This window comes from Myotis lucifugus, unplaced genomic scaffold, assembly GCF_000147115.1.
Source record: "Myotis lucifugus unplaced genomic scaffold, Myoluc2.0 scaffold_12, whole genome shotgun sequence".
NCBI lineage: Eukaryota > Metazoa > Chordata > Mammalia > Chiroptera > Vespertilionidae > Myotis > Myotis lucifugus.
The window spans coordinates 8,909,888-8,927,975 of NW_005871060.1; the positions used below are offsets into that span (position 1 = coordinate 8,909,888).

The window sequence follows — 18,088 nt, forward strand, 5'->3', positions numbered from 1 at the left end:
GCCGGGGCTGCAAGGGAAGCCCGGGTCCCAGGTGCCTGCTGGCAGCTGGAGGAAGGAAGGCCTACTCTTGCATGAATTTCATGCATCGAGCCTCTAGTACAGTGGTTCTCAACCTGTGGGTCGTGACCCCTTTGGCGGTCGAACAACCCTTTCACAGTGGTCGCCTAAGACCATCCTGCATATCAGATATTTTACATTACGATTCATAACAGTAGCAATATTACAGTTATGAAGTAGCAACGAAAATAATTTTATGGTTGGGTCACAACACGAGGAACTGTATTTAAAGGGCCAGAAGGTTGAGAACCACTGCTCCAGTATAAGATAATGGAAAAAGCAAGCTGTACACTGATGAGAAATATAAGCTATAAAACATACTAGAAAAGTGTAAATTGGAATATCTCTGAAGGGCAATTGGTAAAGATTAAAAGCTTTAGAATACTGTGTATTCTTCACCTAGCAATTTTACTTATAAGACTTTAACCTAAGAAAACAATACCTGAAGAAAATAGATATGCACAAATAGATATAAGAAGTTTATTATAGTGTTCCCCCTACAAAAGGGCAAGGTGAATATGAACTAAATTTGCTGATTAGGGGAACGGTTAAAGGACTTGTGGTACTCAAATATAGTAGAATGCCGTGCAGTCATTGTAAATTGCATTGTCCTCATGAATTAGAACACATTATATCAAGACAGGAAGTTGAAAATTAGGAAGGAAGTGATCATCAATGAAACTAGGACCGTTTTCTTAATCTCATGAGCACACATAGTAACCAAGTGAATCATTCATGCTTACCCATTTATTTTTGAGCAAATAATGCTTTTTAAGTAATATCTTATTGCCTTAATTACAAATATTAATACTTAAAATGTGAGCCATGCAGCTCTCCCTGTGGAGTAGCCATCTTTCTGTCCCATTGCTTCACTAGTAAACTCGCTTTCACTTTAAACTCTAAAAAAAAAAATTTGGACCAAATTTGACTCCAGGATTGAAAATGTAAAAAAATCTGGAAATGCCAAAATAGCTGTTGAATTAAACTGTGCCTCTAATGATCGGTGATGGCTCTAACTTAAAAAGCTATCCAAAAAGATATTACACAACACATGGAAATTTTACGTTTTCTCTACCGATATTATCCAGCTTCCAAATTTTAGCTCTGACCAACAGAGTGACATACAACACATCCACACACCTTTTGGTATTTGTTTTTTTCACACCCATCCTCAGAAACCAGAAGTTGACATGCTATAGTGTTCCTATATTAGGTAATGACTTGGAGAGTCTAATTTAATAGTCAAGGGATTGGACTTGGGAAACTGGCTGTCCAAATTGCTGTCTATACAAATTGCTTAATCTATAGTTTGAAGCCCAACAGACAACAAATATTCTGCAGCTTAATAGTTCTGTGACCTTGACTAAATCAATTTCACCTCCGTGCCTCAGTTTCCCTCATTCATTAGAAAGAGATAAAACTAGTTCCAACCTTACAGAGTCACTGTGATAATTAGTGAGTCAAATACTAGGTACATATCAACAGAAGAGTATCTGACACAGAGTAAGCAATATTAGTATTTACCATTATAATTTACTATGTGCTGCTACTATTATTTCAAGATGTGTACAAAGCCAAAAAATAAACATAGCACATTTTCTTGGCATATTAATTTTAATTAACTATTTGGGAGAATTGTAAAAAATGTTTTCTTGTGTTTGTGCTTTTTTTTAAATATATTTTTATTGATTTCAGAGAGGAAGGGAGAGGGAGAAAGAGATAGAAACATCCATGATGAGAGAGAATCATTGATCAGCTGCCTCCTGCACACCCCCTACTGGGGATTGAGCCTGCAACCTGGGCACGTGCCCTTGACCAGAATCGAACCCAGGACCCTTCAGTCCGCAGGCCAACACTACCACTGAGCCAAATGGCTAGGGTGTAAAAATGTTTTAAATTGGAAATATTACAGACTCAAGTGTAAAATTCATTGTACACTGGAGCTGAAACACAAGATTCAAAGAAATCAAGTCTGTGGGGGCCGCTCCAGGCTGTACCAAAACCTGCACCTGGGTTTGTCCTCTCCCACCCCCTCCCCCCACCCTCCCCCAGGGGGACTTTTCTAGCAGAAGCTCAGCTGTATCACCTGTTCAGTCACTGCATGGGCCGCTTCAGTGGGATCATGGCACTGACTGACGAAGTCACAAATCTCTTGACTATTCACCATGAAGTTAATTCCATCCGTAGTGAGGACCAAGAAGCTGTCATGGGCATGATGTAGCTGCAATAAAACCAAATTCATAGGATTATAAACTACACTCAGCCTTGGAATAATCTTCATAATTCGAAGATTTGTTTGCTGAGCGGTCATCTGTGTTTACAGCTTGTAGGCAAACAGAGTGAAAATCGAAGGCTTGTATTTAGGGCAAAAGTAGCAACATTTAGCATCAACCACCAAGGACAAACCTAACATTTACTTAGTAACACCACAAAGGAAACAGCCAGATGGCAGGGTGCCAGGAGCTACAAGCTGTAATGGTGGAAGGCTCCGTCTCTGGAGCCAGGCTACCGAGTTAGAAACCTGCCTCTATTTTTCTGCTGAGCAAACAGAGGTAAGTTGGGCTCCATATGCTCTAGATCTGTTTTCTCTATAAAATGGGGCAGTAGTAGCTATTTTGAACAGAGCCTGGCATAAAGTAAATACTGGATAAGTATTTGTTAGAGAAAACAAGTATAAGTGGGCTATCTATCATGCATGAAATCGTTCTGTTAATTAACAAACATTTGCTACCATCATTGGAAGCCTCCACTACGCTGTGCCAGGTACTAGCGTGGGACAGGGGTTGCAGAGAGGGAAATGTTGGGACGTGTCGGATAATGTGGACATTAATTAGTAGCAGGCGAAGGATGTCACAGAAACCGAGGTAACGCGATGCTTTGGTGTGATGGAAAAGGAAAGTCAGGTTAGCTTCCAAGTGGCGGTGATGCTACACGATCCATCAGGTGCCGGTGAGGACGAGCAGGGGCGCCATTCTACGAGAATTCCACAGTGGGTGACACCAAAACCAAACACATCCCATACAGGGGGCCTGGAAGGTAGTATCTTATGTTTCCCGGAAAGTTTCTCTATCCTTCCCTTAATTACTCCCTTTCAAAAGTTACTGGCTTCGCTTAAGGTTTCCAAGAAAGCTTGTAGCTGGAGACACCTGCTTTCATTCCTTGCATGTGTAGCAAGTGTTCACACGTCCTTTCTTACCTGAATCCTCTTTGTTTCTGGTTCTGCTATCACACCACTGCTTTTAAGATCCAAATCTCCAAGACTCCTTGTCATCGCAAGTCTGCCATTCACATGAGGCTGTCCCAAACTATTCCACGCTACAAAACCGCCACACTTCTTGATCCTGATCCAGAAGAAGTTAAGACCAAAAAACAAGGCACGGTTAAATTTAAGCATGAGGTCAGTTTAAAATGCAAGGTTGCATTTCCATGAAGTAGACATAAAAAACATCCTCATCAGTTGGAGGCGGTACCTTTCTTTTTCATCTTTTCTCTCCGGAGTATGGTCAATGGTCAGCTTGATGGATTTTCCTTTTCTACACAAAATAGCCCGGCTATCCCCAACACTGGCGACAACCAGCTCAATACCGTCTCTCAACAGGGCTACTGTGGCAGTAGTCCCAGAGGTCATAACGGTTGCTGTAAACATTGTGAAAAAGAGTGCAAGTTATTGACAGTCCAATGATCGGATATGAAACTTTCATTACAAAATAAAACACAGGCATGTTAAACTAATGCTGAAATGTATCACTTTAATGTAACTAGGGCTATGCCAGTGAAACGCAAATGAACTATGTAAGTAAGAGCATGCAAAGAAAGAAGTATTTGATTCAGTAACAAGGCTCCATGCAAACAGAAAAAGTTGCTGTCCTAATTGGGAAATAATGCACCACTGTCCCCAAATGGCCTCTCTTTATAACAAGTAGAGCTGAGATGAACTGATGATCATTATTATGACACCTTTGTGTGTACATCAGGTGTCAGAATTAAAAGCATTACATTTTAATTAGATTGACTAATAAGTTAGGATGGCTTAGGTCTACTGAGCCCATTCAGGCAAGCCGACTTTTCTATAATCTATGGACTCAGAGGTTTTCTCTTTCATTTCTTACTCCTATCCTGTGGAAGTAATATCAGTTAACAGGCTAAGCAAAATATGCCGCCGAAACCAGTTTGGGTCAGTTGATAGAGCATCAGCCTGCGGACTGAAAGGTCCCAGGTTCGATTCCGGTCAAGGGCATGTACCTGGGTTGCGGGCACATCCCCAGTAGGAGATGTGCAGGAGGCAGCTGATCGATGTTTCTCTCTCATCGATGTTTCTAACTCTCTATCTCTCTCCCTTCCTCTCTGTAAAAAATCAATAAAATATATTTTAAAAAAATATGCCAAGGGCATATCATTTGCTCTCCAAGGGCTATATTTTATGTTCTTACCTTCTACAACTATTTCAATTTTACAAATGTTTACCAAAAAAAATCCTGAAATGGTTAAAGACTAATATCCTTTTCTGTTTATCTTTGTGGTACCAGCCATGAAACAAAGTTATGGCCATCATTTTATTAGGAGAAAATTGAGGGGAAGGATGAAATTCATTCTGGTTTCCCATAAGCTTGGTGTAGTTAACACACCACAAGGATCTAACACAATCCGTCTTTGTCCAAATGCAGGATGGCACTGCCAAGTGCTCCTCCCATGGTTATGCCCTGAGCCCAGAGCATTCCAAGAATATTAATTTTCTGTGACCAATAACGAAATCAAACATTACACGGCTTGAGGTCACCACGATTTCCCCCATCCCATCCTAACTGCATTTTTTTCATCTTCCTTTGACTTTTTCTGACAGTGTCTGCCCTCAGTTTATTACCACTTGTTAAAAAAAATTTAAGGTGCATTGAGCCTTGCCAAAGAGAGAATACTGTGACATTATGGGCTAAAAAGTAAATCAAACTGGAAGAAATGAAATAAAATAAAGACATTTAAAGCAGGTATTGTCTTTTGTAATGTGGTTAATTCTTTAGAGCACCTACATAAAATATTCAGGTGATAATCCAAAGATGATTTTTTCTTCAAAGGAAGATTTAGGAAAAATGAAGTGCTACTGATTTCACTAATTGAAGCTCAATCTTGGCAATTTTTTTTTAAAGAGACAATTTTTAAAACTTCACCAGCAATGCATTTTGGAAAGATATATATTCGAATCGGTTTATTAAAATGCCTGCTTTAATCAGGAAAGTAAAATGGGAAAAGATGAATAAAGCCTACTTTAACCTTTTATATCCATGCTGAGTTAACTGAGAAATAGCATTTATAGTTCTATCTTCCCATTTGTCTGTTGATTTTGGAACTGTTGTGTCAAAGCAACAATATCTGGGCAATGCTAAATTGTATTCGCCACTGTATAACATAAGTTTTAGCGTATCAGTGATGTCTGTATTACAAATGTTAACTAGAGTTTTCCAAAACACTATAAAATAGAATCATGAGAGCTTAATCACTGTAATATTTTCAAATTATTGGAAGAGCAGAGAGGGGTTTTATTTACTCAGATGCTACCTGTCCAGGGAGATTAGCTACCTCCCCTTTGTTTAAATTCTCAGCAGCAGCTTTTTAAAAAGTGCCTTTTAATTGGCTGCATCAAAAGAATTAAAATTTCATAAATGACAATTTCAAATTTAGCTGTTCAGGATTATAATTCATGGCTCTGCCACCTAGGAATTTCAAAGAGCTTATGTTTCCACCAACCCAACTTCACAGTTCCAAAATCCAAGGATTTAAGGGAAAGTTTTCAAAACTAACTGCTGATTCTGGTTTGCTAAGCATCTAAGAATATAAATATTAAATCAACATTTATTTAACATTTAATATAGAAGTAAAAATGCTCACTTTTTGCGCTAACAACAAAACTATAAAACTAAGACATCTTTCAATAAGTTCTTAACACTCACTGGACATTTCCTACTGCAAGTCATCTCAACTAATGGGGCAAAGAGGATGTGGGAACCTTCCCGTAGTCCAGGCTAGGAACCGCTGGACTCCTTCACCTGGGACAAAATTAAGCTGGTCTCTCTTTCCACTGAAGCCCAGCATATAGTGTCCACGGGCTCCAGGTCTAGAGCTGCTGACCAGGCACAGTTCTCTGCCACAAATAACACGCACAGAGGCAAATAGGAAATTCACCCAGGAATTGTGCTCAAACATTACAAACCTGCAACACAGGGGAGGGCAGGGAAAGAGCTGCAAAATAAGGGGAAGGGTTTTTACTTTGGTGAAAACTTCACTTGCAAATTACATACTATTCCAGGAGATGCCAAATCAAAGATTCCAAAACTCAGTTTGCACATGTTGATGGTATTTTGTAGTCAAGTCTATTTTCTCATCACAGAGTTATACTGCTTTGTTTTGTGGCTTCCAAGGTAGGAAAAGCCATATACAAATGCATGTGTACCAAAACACACAAGTGGTGACGCAGACACACATCTGCATACCTATATACACTCTCACACAACACACACTCACTCGGCCTGAAGAGGAAAGCAGTAGCTTTATTGAGTTGAAAAAAAATGCACTGTATATTCGTTTGGTAGCAATATCAGAACTGTCTCAAAATCAGGAAGGAAAATTCAGAGTCTAGCACTGAATACAGTATTTGTTGTATCTGACAAAAAGTACATAGCTAGAGAAGATGTGAACCACAATATACCACCAAGTTACTGAGATTGAAATATATACCTAGGAGGGATCAAAGCACCTCCTATCCCAGATACAAAGAGAAACACATTTGTTAATGGAGCTCAATGCAGGAATTTAGTATCTAGAAGCCCTTTTCTTTTCTTTTCTTTTCTTTTCTTTTCTTCAGTAGAATGATTGTTTAAATAAAGGCTAGTAGAGCTCTTGAGCTTTATATATAATTCATAAAGTGGGTGTTTCTGCAGCTCTCTCTTTCTCCCAGTGTTGCAGGTCAACATATCACAACAAAAATGATCAAGATTTTGAATGGCAACAGAAAGAGTAAAAGCTGTACTGTTCAAGGCATAATCCCCATCCCCCCTGGTAATTATGCAACTGTGCAAACAGCACTATGTATAGACCAATACAGTTTCAATATTTATTTAAAATGGGTGTTCCAGACATGTGTGACACATGAACACCAAAGTCAGGGCCGAGATCACTAACAGCACAGTAAGAGCATCTCTTCAGTGCCATCCCTATTTTTTTTCTCTTTTGGCTCCCCTAGCATAAGAAGGGTACTCAAAAACATTGCCTTTCTAACACCGGCTGTGTTGTCGTTAAATTCTTCCATAAAGAGGTCACATAGTATGGAGAGCATGGAAGTTTCCGATGAGACTCACAATGCTGTCACCATCTCCAACTCTGAACATCAGAGCAAGTCTTCCCGTTTTTATCCATTTGTCTCTTGAGAAGTTTTGTTGCTTTCAAATCTTAAGCAATCTAGAAACACTCTGAGGAGTTCATAGGACATACAGAATTACAACCTAAGTTTTCTACCGTCTGGTTTAAGTGGCAGTTTGTTCATAAGCAATAGACTAATGGGATCATTTGAATTTACTTGCTGGTTAATTATTAAAATATATATGACTGGTGTAAATGGAATATAAAATTTTCAAAGATGGTGATGAAATTAATTATTTGTAAATAAGGGTAAATTAAAAATTCGTCAACAAATCAATAAAAATAGCAAACAATTTCTTAGGGGCTAGAGTCTTGCCATTTCATCATAAGTGGCATTCTTATTTTTTTCTCAAATACTCCCAGTTTAAACTGAAATAGTAAATATTTTAAGTGCAAATGGGATCATTTTAAGTACTTTATGCAGATGTGACAGTTTTGGACTAGAGCCTTTTTTTTTTTTAATCAACTGGTTGCCTCCCATATGTGCAACTTAGGTATGTGCCTGACTGGGAATCGAACCCGAGACCTTTTGGTCCACAGGACAATGTTCCAACCAACTGAGCCAGGGCTGGATTAAAGTCTCGATGAGAATGTTTTATTTTTACTTTATTTTCACTTTCTCTTAAGAAAGCTAATATAGTATGATTGAGGGGTATTCCTCTCATTTATACCTGAAATTCCAATATAATTCATTCCTATGATTAAACCAATCTTTTTTCAGGTTTCCCCTACTGAAAATTCCCCACCTGCAAGCTACTCACAGGAAGCATTAAAGGAGAAAATAGGGCTGATGCTAAAAGAAAGGTGAAGGAAACTGGAGAGGGCAAACTGCAATTACTTCACAATTTTATGTAACTAATACTGGTCCTACCCATATTTATGTTGAAAAGAATACTGTCACCCGGCCAGCGTGGTTGAGCATTGACCTATGAACCAGGAGGTCATGGTTCCATTCCCATCAATACACATGCCTGGGTTGCAGACTTGATCCCCAGTAGGGGGTATTCGGGAGGCAGCCGATCAATGATTCTCTCTCATTGTTAATGATTCTCTCTCATTGTTTATGTTTCCATCTTTCTCTCTCTCCCTTCCTTTCTGAAATCAAAAATATGTATATTTTAAAAAATAATATTGTCCATTCTTATAATACTGACACTGCTTTAGTTCTTAAAAAAGAACAAAAAAATAATTTAAATAATAGCTTTGAAATCTGAAATGGCCTAAGGGTTTTCTTAATCCAAAAATTGAAAAGTTAAACAATATAAAACATTCTATTTTTAGTGGCTTTAATACATTTGATAAAATAGGCCCCAAATGTGTACTGGCAATTTTTGCCATTTTTTAAAGCCTTGGCAACTTATTAAGAATTTTAAAGTTGTTCTTAAAATACTTATTAAAAAATACAGACTAATTAATCTATAAAAATGCAAAATAAGATTTAAAAACAACAATGCCATAATAGACCTTATTTCTTTTAATAATAGACTAAGCATTATTCTGACTTGCTCCATTATACTTGCAAACAAATGGCCATTAAATGAAAAATAAATTTTAGAATATTATTAAAGTTTTTTAAAATTGATTTTAGAGAGATGAAGGGAGAAAAACATGGATTTGGTGTTCCACTTATTTATGCATTCATCAGTTGATTCTTATACGTGTCTTGCCCAGGGATCGAACCTGCAACCTTGGTATATCAGGAGATGCTCTAACCAAGTGAACTACCCAGCTAGGGCTGAAAGTTCTGATCATTAACTCAAAGCATGTGACAGAGGAACTAAATTAAATAAATACATTTTAATTTCATTATTAGAAATGGATTACATTTTTTATAATTAATTTCTTTGAACAACCTCTATTTATATGAGAAAGGCATCATTACTAAGTTTCTTTTAAGGTCAGCAAGTTAAGTAAATTCTCTCCCTAAATTCTGAATTTCCTTTAGTTATAATTTATTATTTCATAAATGACTGGGGCCTGACCAGCATGGCTCAATGGTTAAGCATTGACCTATGAACCAGGAAGTCTGGGTTCAATACCAGGTCAGGGCACATACCTCGGCTGCAGGCTCAATCCCCAACAGGAGGCAGCCTATCGATGATTCTCATCATTAATATTTCTCTCTCTCTCTCCCTCTCTCTTCCTCTCTGAAATCAATAAAAATATATTTAAAAAAATAAATGACTGGGATCTTCTACTTAACACTGAATCTATTATTGTTTTAAGCATCCTGTTGATTAGATCATTTACAAAAGGGTTGGCTGCACCCATGAAGGATTTATGCTTTGGATTGCTGTCCACATTCCCATGTTGAACTTGAACATTCTCTTCTGAAAACTTTGCCAGGTTAAGTTCTGCCTGTTTATAGAACAACTAGGGCACAGCACCTGCACCATAGCTGGTAAACATCGTGGTATGAGATACAGCCAATCTGGTTATGAAAGAAATAAGCATACCAATATGGATACCAATTTTCAGTTATAAAAATTAAGTGATCAGAAAGTGTTTTAATCTCCTTTTTCCTTCATATATTTTACCCATTAAGAATAGTCTTATGCCTAAAATTTACCCTCTCTTGACCCCTATTTTTCATAAGATGAGGGATCAATTAGAAGGAAGAAAAGTCCAAAGGAATAAAAGGGAAAATTAGCCTGAATGAATCCCTGAACAAAGATGAACTCTAATGCTTTTCTGAGGCTTATGACAATGAAAAGTTCCTCAATAATGAGGGGGAAGCCCTGGCCAGGTAGGTCAGTTGGTTAGAGCATCATCCATCCGGATACACCAAGGTTGAGGGTTTGATCCCCAAAGAAGCAACCAAGGAATGCATAAATAAGTGGAACAACAAATCAATGTTTCTCTCTCTCCCCTGCTCATATAAATTTTTTTAAAAAGCAGAAAATCCTCTTAATGAGTCATCCTAGAGACATTTTCTCTAATCCTCATCATTAAATATGCCCTGGAGAGAGGCCACAGTGGGTGCAGGAAAACCCCAGCAACTGCCCTTTGTCTCTCTCTGAGTTTCAGTTTCTTATCTTGGAACTGGGGGGAATTGCCAAAATTGTGAAAATGACATTTCTGTGGTGCACTTTAAACAAAAGGATGAACCAAACATACATTAATATTATTGCATGATTCATTTTCATGCTATCTGCATACATTTATATGGTTGTTGCAGAAGTTTTCGAGATTAACTTTATAAGCAAAAACTATGGGAGCAGGCTAACTAGAAAACATGAACTACGTTTTCTGAAATGGTTTTGATAAATTTAGTCAAAATCAGAAACATTTATGTACTTTCAATATTTAAGAACAAGCAGCACACAAAATTTTAAATTCACCTTGTGTTTAACACAAAAACAAAATATCACTAGTTACAACAGGAATGTGCAAGATCAAGTTTTTTTTAAGAAGGAGGAGAAAAAATCTTCATTCTAATTATACAAAGTAGTATGTGCTAGTCATTGTCCTTTCCTGTCTAGGACCAATTAACAATTTTCTCCTTGCCTGACCAATAACTGTCCTGACTAGATGAGATTATGTGTGGTGTATTTCAATTATTTGTTCATCAGATTCATCTAAACAAAAATAATAAGCCCTCTCATAGTATGGATATCTTGTCCATAAAATGTTCAAACAGATAAAAAAGTTTTTTAAAATATTTTAAAATTGATTTCAATATCAGAACCATTTTGAAGCTTCAATTTCCGAAAAATTCTCCAATACACATATTTCATTTAAAAGGGAGGTACTATCATTAGTTTGGATTCCAAACAGCATTTAAAGTGGTTCTTTATATAAAATCATTTTCCACATAAACATTTTTACAAATAAAGTTCCATTAAAATTCCCACCCCTAAAGAGCTTAAATTGTTTCCATTTTATCCAGATATTCCCCAGGACCCGAAGGAATGTGATTGTTTTACTTACCATCAGCAGACAGATGGGCATGACTCGCAAAGGCTTTATCTATTTCTAGAAAAGCCAAGGTCAACACAGTTTCCAAGTTCTTCTCCTTGGGAAGCAAATCCCTTTGTGGAGAGGGAAAAAAAAGAGCCCCAAAATATCATTTTACAATAGTTGTCTCCTCTTCCCCTCGTCTCCTCTCCTTCAGGTCATTCTAGCTAGCAGTCACTCCCTACAACGGACCCCCATGGCTTGCCTCTCAGGTGCTCGTTAAGTGTCTCCTAAGTGATAAAGCCTCTAAGGACACTAAAATGAAAGTCTAAATTCCCATATTAGAAGATTAATCATTACTGCACCTACAATTACTGGCATGTACAGTACATAACACTTGATAATGATAATAAACAACTGTTAATGGATTTACTATTCTATGCTTATTATTTTAGAGTGTACTCTCTCTACGTATCAGAAATAAGTTTGCTGTAAAACAGTAACCATGTTACACCAGCAGCAGCCTCATACATCTCATACTACCCTGAAAGGTCAAGTTCTTCTTATTAAATTAAGTCACTGAGTTCTTCTGCAGAACAAGGCAAAATACGCTTAAGTCAACTAATGAACAGTATGAACAACTATACACAGGAAGACAAGACATAGTCATAGCCACAACTCTGTCACGTTTCCCCCTCTTTCGATGCTAGCAGTAGTGTGATCCTCAAAAATACATTATACTAATTGCATTAAATAAACTATGTATAGGGCTCCAAAACACCCACATTAAATGCATTTCCCCCATACGAATGCCAATTATCTAAAGCTATTTTCAACAAGTGTTCAAAGCTATTCATGCCACTTGAGAGTATAATTACTATTTATGGAAGCACCAGGTGCCATGTACTAGTAAAATGTTTCCAATAGATTCTTATAACACATGAGATCGTGTACTTTATGTTAATTCACTTGAAATAATCACAAATCAAGTACCATGGATTCTGGTTGTTAAAAGAAACAATAGGCCCAAAATGGAGTCACTTGTGCTAAGCCCACATCACCAAAACAAGGCTTAATACCTAAATCAATTGCTGTTCCAACCTTTCCCAGGAATAGTAATCTCAACTGGTCAGTCTGGAATTTCCTGGATAGCACAAATGAGGTAACCTGCCACATCGGCTCTTCCCATTAATCAAAGGGAGAAGTAATCTGCTCTTTCCTTATCCCTTTTCCCCTCTGCCTACAAAAGCCTTCCATTTGGTTGAGCTCCTGGGAGCCCCTTTCTATTTGCTAGATGGGATGCCAGATTCAGGAATCATTCAATAAAGCCAATTAGATATTTACAATTTGCTCTGTTGAATTTTTTATATTTAACATGGTCAATGCTATCACCAGGGGAGTTGTTAAAACATATGTTTCTGAAATGGTAATAGTCGTCAGTAATAAATGGAATGCTTAAGCTAGTTCTTGTTCATGAAACAATTATAAAACCACTCAAATAACTATATTAACACTGAACATCTTCGCCAAAAGGTTAAAGTTTAAACAGAAAGGCAGACTGCAAGTTCAAGAGTGAAAATCACCGTACGTACATGATGCATTTCTCCATGTGGGTTTGACAGAAATCAGCAGCTGCAGGCCCGCCATGTCCATCATAAACCGCAAAATACAGGACCTCATCGGTCAGCTGAGCAAAGTCAAATCTATCTTCATTCTCTTTCCGTTTGCCAATCTGTGAGGCACAGCCCACCTTCTCCAAGCTGATCTTGGGTATTGGCTTGCCATACTTAATGCTGGGCGGTAGCAGAATTGGCTCATCAATGCGGTTGTCCCAGATCCCAAAATTATCCCAGGTGGCTGGACGCCCACTACCATCTGGGTCAAACCGAGAACACCTGGGCTCTGAAGTGGAGCTGTGGCATGTGGGTGTCACCCGCCGGTCATCCTGCAGCAGGCGGGAGCTTAGCAGCACTCTCCTTCTCACCTGGTTCCCACCACTTCTAACCAAAGTAATTAAGGCAGCTGTTGACATAACTCAAATCCAAAGGACTCAGTAGTCAGGGAAAGGTCAATGAACAATAATGGAATGTCTTCAAGAAAAATGAAGCAACTAAATGAAAAGAAAGAGAGACTCCATCAGCAATTTTGAATATAACTGATATATTATTAGAGATTACCAAAAATGAAGGCATTAAAGAATGTGGCACCTAACAGCCAACTTCTAAGGATAGCGGACCAAAAATGACCCACTATTTACCCCATTCGGAGTTTAACTTCTATAAAATTTTGACAATGTGCACGTAGCATATAGAATCAAGCTTTAACCTACAACACCTTGGGATCTAGTTAAAATGCACTGACTCAGTCTGTGTGCGTGGGGGCCCAAGATTCTGCGTTTCTAACCAGCTCCCTGGTGATGCCTGCCTGGTCCAGCAGGCCGACACTTTAAGTAGCAGGAATATAGGATACGGGTATAAATATTCTTCCCTTTATTAACTCCATTGCTCTGAAGAAAAGGGATAAGTATTACTAACAAAGTTTCTTACAAGAGATAGAAATAAGAGAAGAAAAAATAACCGGTTAATCGAATGTTTATGATAGTTCTGTACCCAAAGAGTGTCCCAGCCTCCGCAAAGACACACTTAGGATCTAAGCTTTGTTATGTTTCAAGATTTCTCCATTTACTAAACTTCACATATGTACATTGGTTCATGCAAACACTCCTAGAGGCACAGGATAAGTCAGTTCTGACGTTTCCCTTTGTGGTAGACGCTCCCAGGGAAGGTGTGTGATCTCGGGATCGAGGCACATGCATTTGTGACCAGCAACCCTGATTGATGAGCAACTGATCTGTGCATTTACATTAACAGTTGCGGCTCTCCCCTCACACAGCCCCAAGAGCCTAACTACACTCATGTTTGCAACTACAGCAGGAGACAGCACCAGAGACTGAACTACATTTCTTTGAAATGATTATTCTGCACCCCCATTTCTGGACTCTGTCCCAAAGCTAATCCTAAAACTTCCCCTGGGTATGGTCGGGGGGAATTCCTACACCCTAGCAGGAAAAGCTGTTTCTGGCAGTTTTCCATACAAAACAAGTTCTAAGCAGAAATCCATCTCCATAGTACTTTGTTCTGTTATTTTATTAATTGAAAACATAGCATGAAGTTAAGATTTAATAATGCCAATGGAGAGTATGCAGATGTTATATTATTCTCAATTGTATGTTTGAATAATTTCACAATAAAAAATGAGTTTGAAAAAATAGATTTCCCCAAAAGGCACAAACATACACAATACAAACAAGCCCAGTTGAGTGAATCTATAAGAAAATGTGTTATAGATTTCAAAAAATCATTTTCAAATAAATTTTTGGAAATCGGTGTAGCTATGTATAGGAAGGGCCATTACTCCTTTCAGTGAGTAAAGCAGTAAAAGGAAAGAATGAGGTTCCAAAGAACACCCCTAGATATTTAAGCAATGAAAGACATGAGCTCTGACTTCATAGTATTTAGAATAAAGACAACCCCCCCCCCACAACAATGAATCCTATATAATAAAAGAGTAATATGCAAATGGACCAAACTGCTGAATGACCGGTCGCTATGATACGCACTGATCACCAGGGGGCAGACGCTCAACACAGGAGCTGCCCCCTGGTGGTTAGTGCCCTCCCACAGGGGGAGCACTGCTCAGCCACAAGCCAGGCTGATGGCTGGTGAGCACAGCAGCGGTGGCAGGAGCCTCTTCCGCCTCCAGGCAGCGATAAGAATATCCCCCCCGAGGGCTCCAAGACTGCTAAAGGACACAGGTCAGGCTGAGGGACCCTCTCCCTCCCCACCCCTCCTCCCCGCCAGTGTACAAATGTCATGCACTGGGCCTCTAGTGTTATCATAAAAGACTTAGAAGTCCATTCCCTCTTGGCCTTTTAGCTGATATCATGTATAAAAGACTGAAACTCACTTCTTTTATGACAAGGTTGGAGGAGGTGGAGACAGCATCTCTGGTTATCAAGTATCTAAGAGAAGTAACACATTCCACTACAAAAGAAGAGGTATTTATTCCTTCAATTCTCATTGAAGTTATATTTTATTCAGCTACAATAACTGTCAAATAAAGGTGATGACTTGTGGAGAAATGTCAAACTATAACGCAATCTAGCAAGTAAGAGAACTAAGTACTACTTATTGGTACAGATAATTCACAAAGCAGCTTTATTACATCTAGAAAAAAGTAAAAACTTTGTGTTGATGAGCAAACTCATTCATTTTGAAGAGTGCACCAAATATTAGCAAAGTACTCTTTTGGTTTCAGTCTGAAAGCATGTATGCTATCTTCAGCCTTAGGCCATTTTGCAGTCTTATGCACCTCCTTTAAACAAGAATTCTGAAATTACAAACAATATAGAATAAAGTTCTTCTGCAGTTTTTATGGGATACTCTTGTCCCCCCACCCCTTGCTCTATCTTCCAAATATAAAAAAATTAAAATGAAACAGCTGCATTCTCAGCAGGGAACAAATATCCACTGAAAACATTATTAAATGTTTTAAAGAATGAAATAAAATGCAAGTTGGGCCTTGGCTGGGGCTCAGTGGTTAGAGGGTTTACCCTTGCAAGGAAGGGTCTTGGGTTCAGTTCCCGATCAAGAGAAAGTACCTGGATTACGTACCAGGTTTGATCTCTACCCCAGAGGCACCTGTGGGAGGCAACCTCTCCCTCTCTCTCTCTCTCTCTCTCTCTCTCTCTCTTCTCTCTCTCTCAACCTCTCTCTCTCTCTCTCTCTCTCTCTCTCTCTCTCTCTTTCATAATCAATGGAAAAAATATATTCGGGTGAGGATTAGCCAAAAAAAAAAAAAGTTTGGTTGTTTCTTTATGCCCACATGTATTAAAATCAATCATCAAATTGGCCTCCTTCCTCATTTATTATCTGCACAAGCATCTCAGAGAGTAAGCAGAATAGTCATAGAGAAGCACTTCCTTTAAGGCCTACTATTGGCATAGATGAAATGTCAGGCAAACATATAGCTAGTTTACATAACTAAGACAGCATCAATTATGCAAGCAGGAAACGTTGTATAGGAAGTGGTTCCATCCTCTTTCCCATAAGTAATAACTAAGTCATACTAATCTTCCCCATATTCCCAAGGAAACAATCCAAAGAGGACCTGTGTTCCCAAGCTAAGTAACAACTTTGAACTAACCCTGAACATCAAGAGGTTTCCTCCATTGCTTCACACTAGGAATCAGCCAACAGCTCTCCAGCTGCCCAAGGAAATGAATATGTACCAATTATCAGGCAGGAGAGTAAAAACACAAAAGAGCCTAAAAAAAAAAGTAGTGTTTCTTTCTTTTTCTTTTTTTAATCAGTGTTCTTTATAATGAAAAGAGTGGAGAGCAAACTGACAAACACTTAAATATTTTTATTGTCAGTTCAGCAATTATAAATCAGCATGTATTTATGATTCTGCTAACTAAAAAAGTTATTCAGGAGTCATTTATGTCAATCTTTCAATTGAAAATCAAGGCTAGCTTATTTCTATAAACCATTTTAACATTTATAGTCAATCTTTGAAAGTAAAAGTTATCCAAAAGGGTAAAGGGCAGAAGTAATTCTGCTTGAAAGCCATTTGAAGACACAAAAATGTCATAGCATTAAATGGACTAAGAGCACCAGAAAACATAATTATACACATTATATTCTACTAGCAAAAGTAAAATGTAAAAACTATGCGAGGCAAGAAAATAAAGGTAAATAACTTGATTGGACCCAGCTACATAACAGATGTTATTTATATAAGCAACACAAACTTTATTGATCGTTATATACCAAAAGGAGGAAAAATCAATCTTCCACTTAGACCAAACTGTTTTCCAAATTCCTTTTTTTTAAAAATATATTTTATTGATTTTTTACAGAGAAGAAAGGAAAGGGATAGAGAGTTAGAAACATCGATGAGAGAGAAACATCAATCAGCTGCCTCCTGCACACCCCCTACTGGGGATGTGCCCACAACCCAGGTACATGCCCTTGACCGGAATCGAACCTGGGACCCTTCAGTCCACAGGCCGACACTCTACCCACTGAGCCAAACCGGTTAGGGCTCCAAATTCCTTTTTATTTCCCAATCAAAAGGAAAATATATAGCTCACAAATTTACTTTAATCACATGAATTTTTTAAAAAATTCACACACACACACACACACACACACACACACACACACACCTATATATTCTACATATTGTCATTAAATAAACTGAAAGTACTTTCCTTTTTTATCATTTTCAAATTGATTTGTGTGACCAGGCCTACTCCATCTTCCTCTTCCTCAATGCTTTTACTAGCTAATCTGATCATCTGTCACAGAACTCTGACTAGTGAAAAAAGTTGGTCCCTAGTTTAACAATCCTGACAGGGGGCTGGGAGGAGGTGGATGGAGGGGATTCTCAGCAAAGGCATAGAAAGTAAGTGAGAGGCATAGAAATTCTACCTAAAATCGCTGGTGAAAGCCCACATCCTGAAAGTAGGAAATCTCATGTGAAAAGCATCAGGCAGGACAAAAAACACATTTAGTTTGTAGTAAACTTCTGAAGTACATACTGTACTTGATTGAAAAACAAAAGGGGTGTGTGAAGAAAAGCCACGCATACTGCTACCAGATCTCTATGCCAATTTTACGCTGCATTTTACAAACCCTCAATGGTTTAAACACCTCAGAACTTC

The 18,088-nt window shown here is 38.2% G+C and overlaps 1 protein-coding gene across 2 annotated transcripts in view; it reads right to left on the reverse strand.

The window, feature by feature from the left end:
- Positions 1–2,094: 2,094 nt before the first annotated feature.
- The window catches only part of PPM1K (protein phosphatase, Mg2+/Mn2+ dependent 1K), an 18,400-nt gene continuing 2,406 nt past the window's right edge, over positions 2,095–18,088 (reverse strand). Inside the window, exons 2-7 of one of the 2 annotated variants that reach the window (XM_023750416.1) lie at positions 15,328–15,404; positions 12,954–13,471; positions 11,395–11,495; positions 3,528–3,693; positions 3,254–3,398; positions 2,095–2,278 (exon numbers count right to left, since the gene is read on the reverse strand). In XM_023750416.1, the coding sequence (XP_023606184.1) occupies positions 2,120–2,278; positions 3,254–3,398; positions 3,528–3,693; positions 11,395–11,495; positions 12,954–13,393 (1,011 nt within the window). In that variant the 5' untranslated portion in view covers positions 13,394–13,471; positions 15,328–15,404 and the 3' untranslated portion in view covers positions 2,095–2,119. The remainder of the gene's footprint in view (positions 2,279–3,253; positions 3,399–3,527; positions 3,694–11,394; positions 11,496–12,953; positions 13,472–15,327; positions 15,405–18,088) is intronic. The other variant, XM_006084605.3, reaches the window with a different exon arrangement.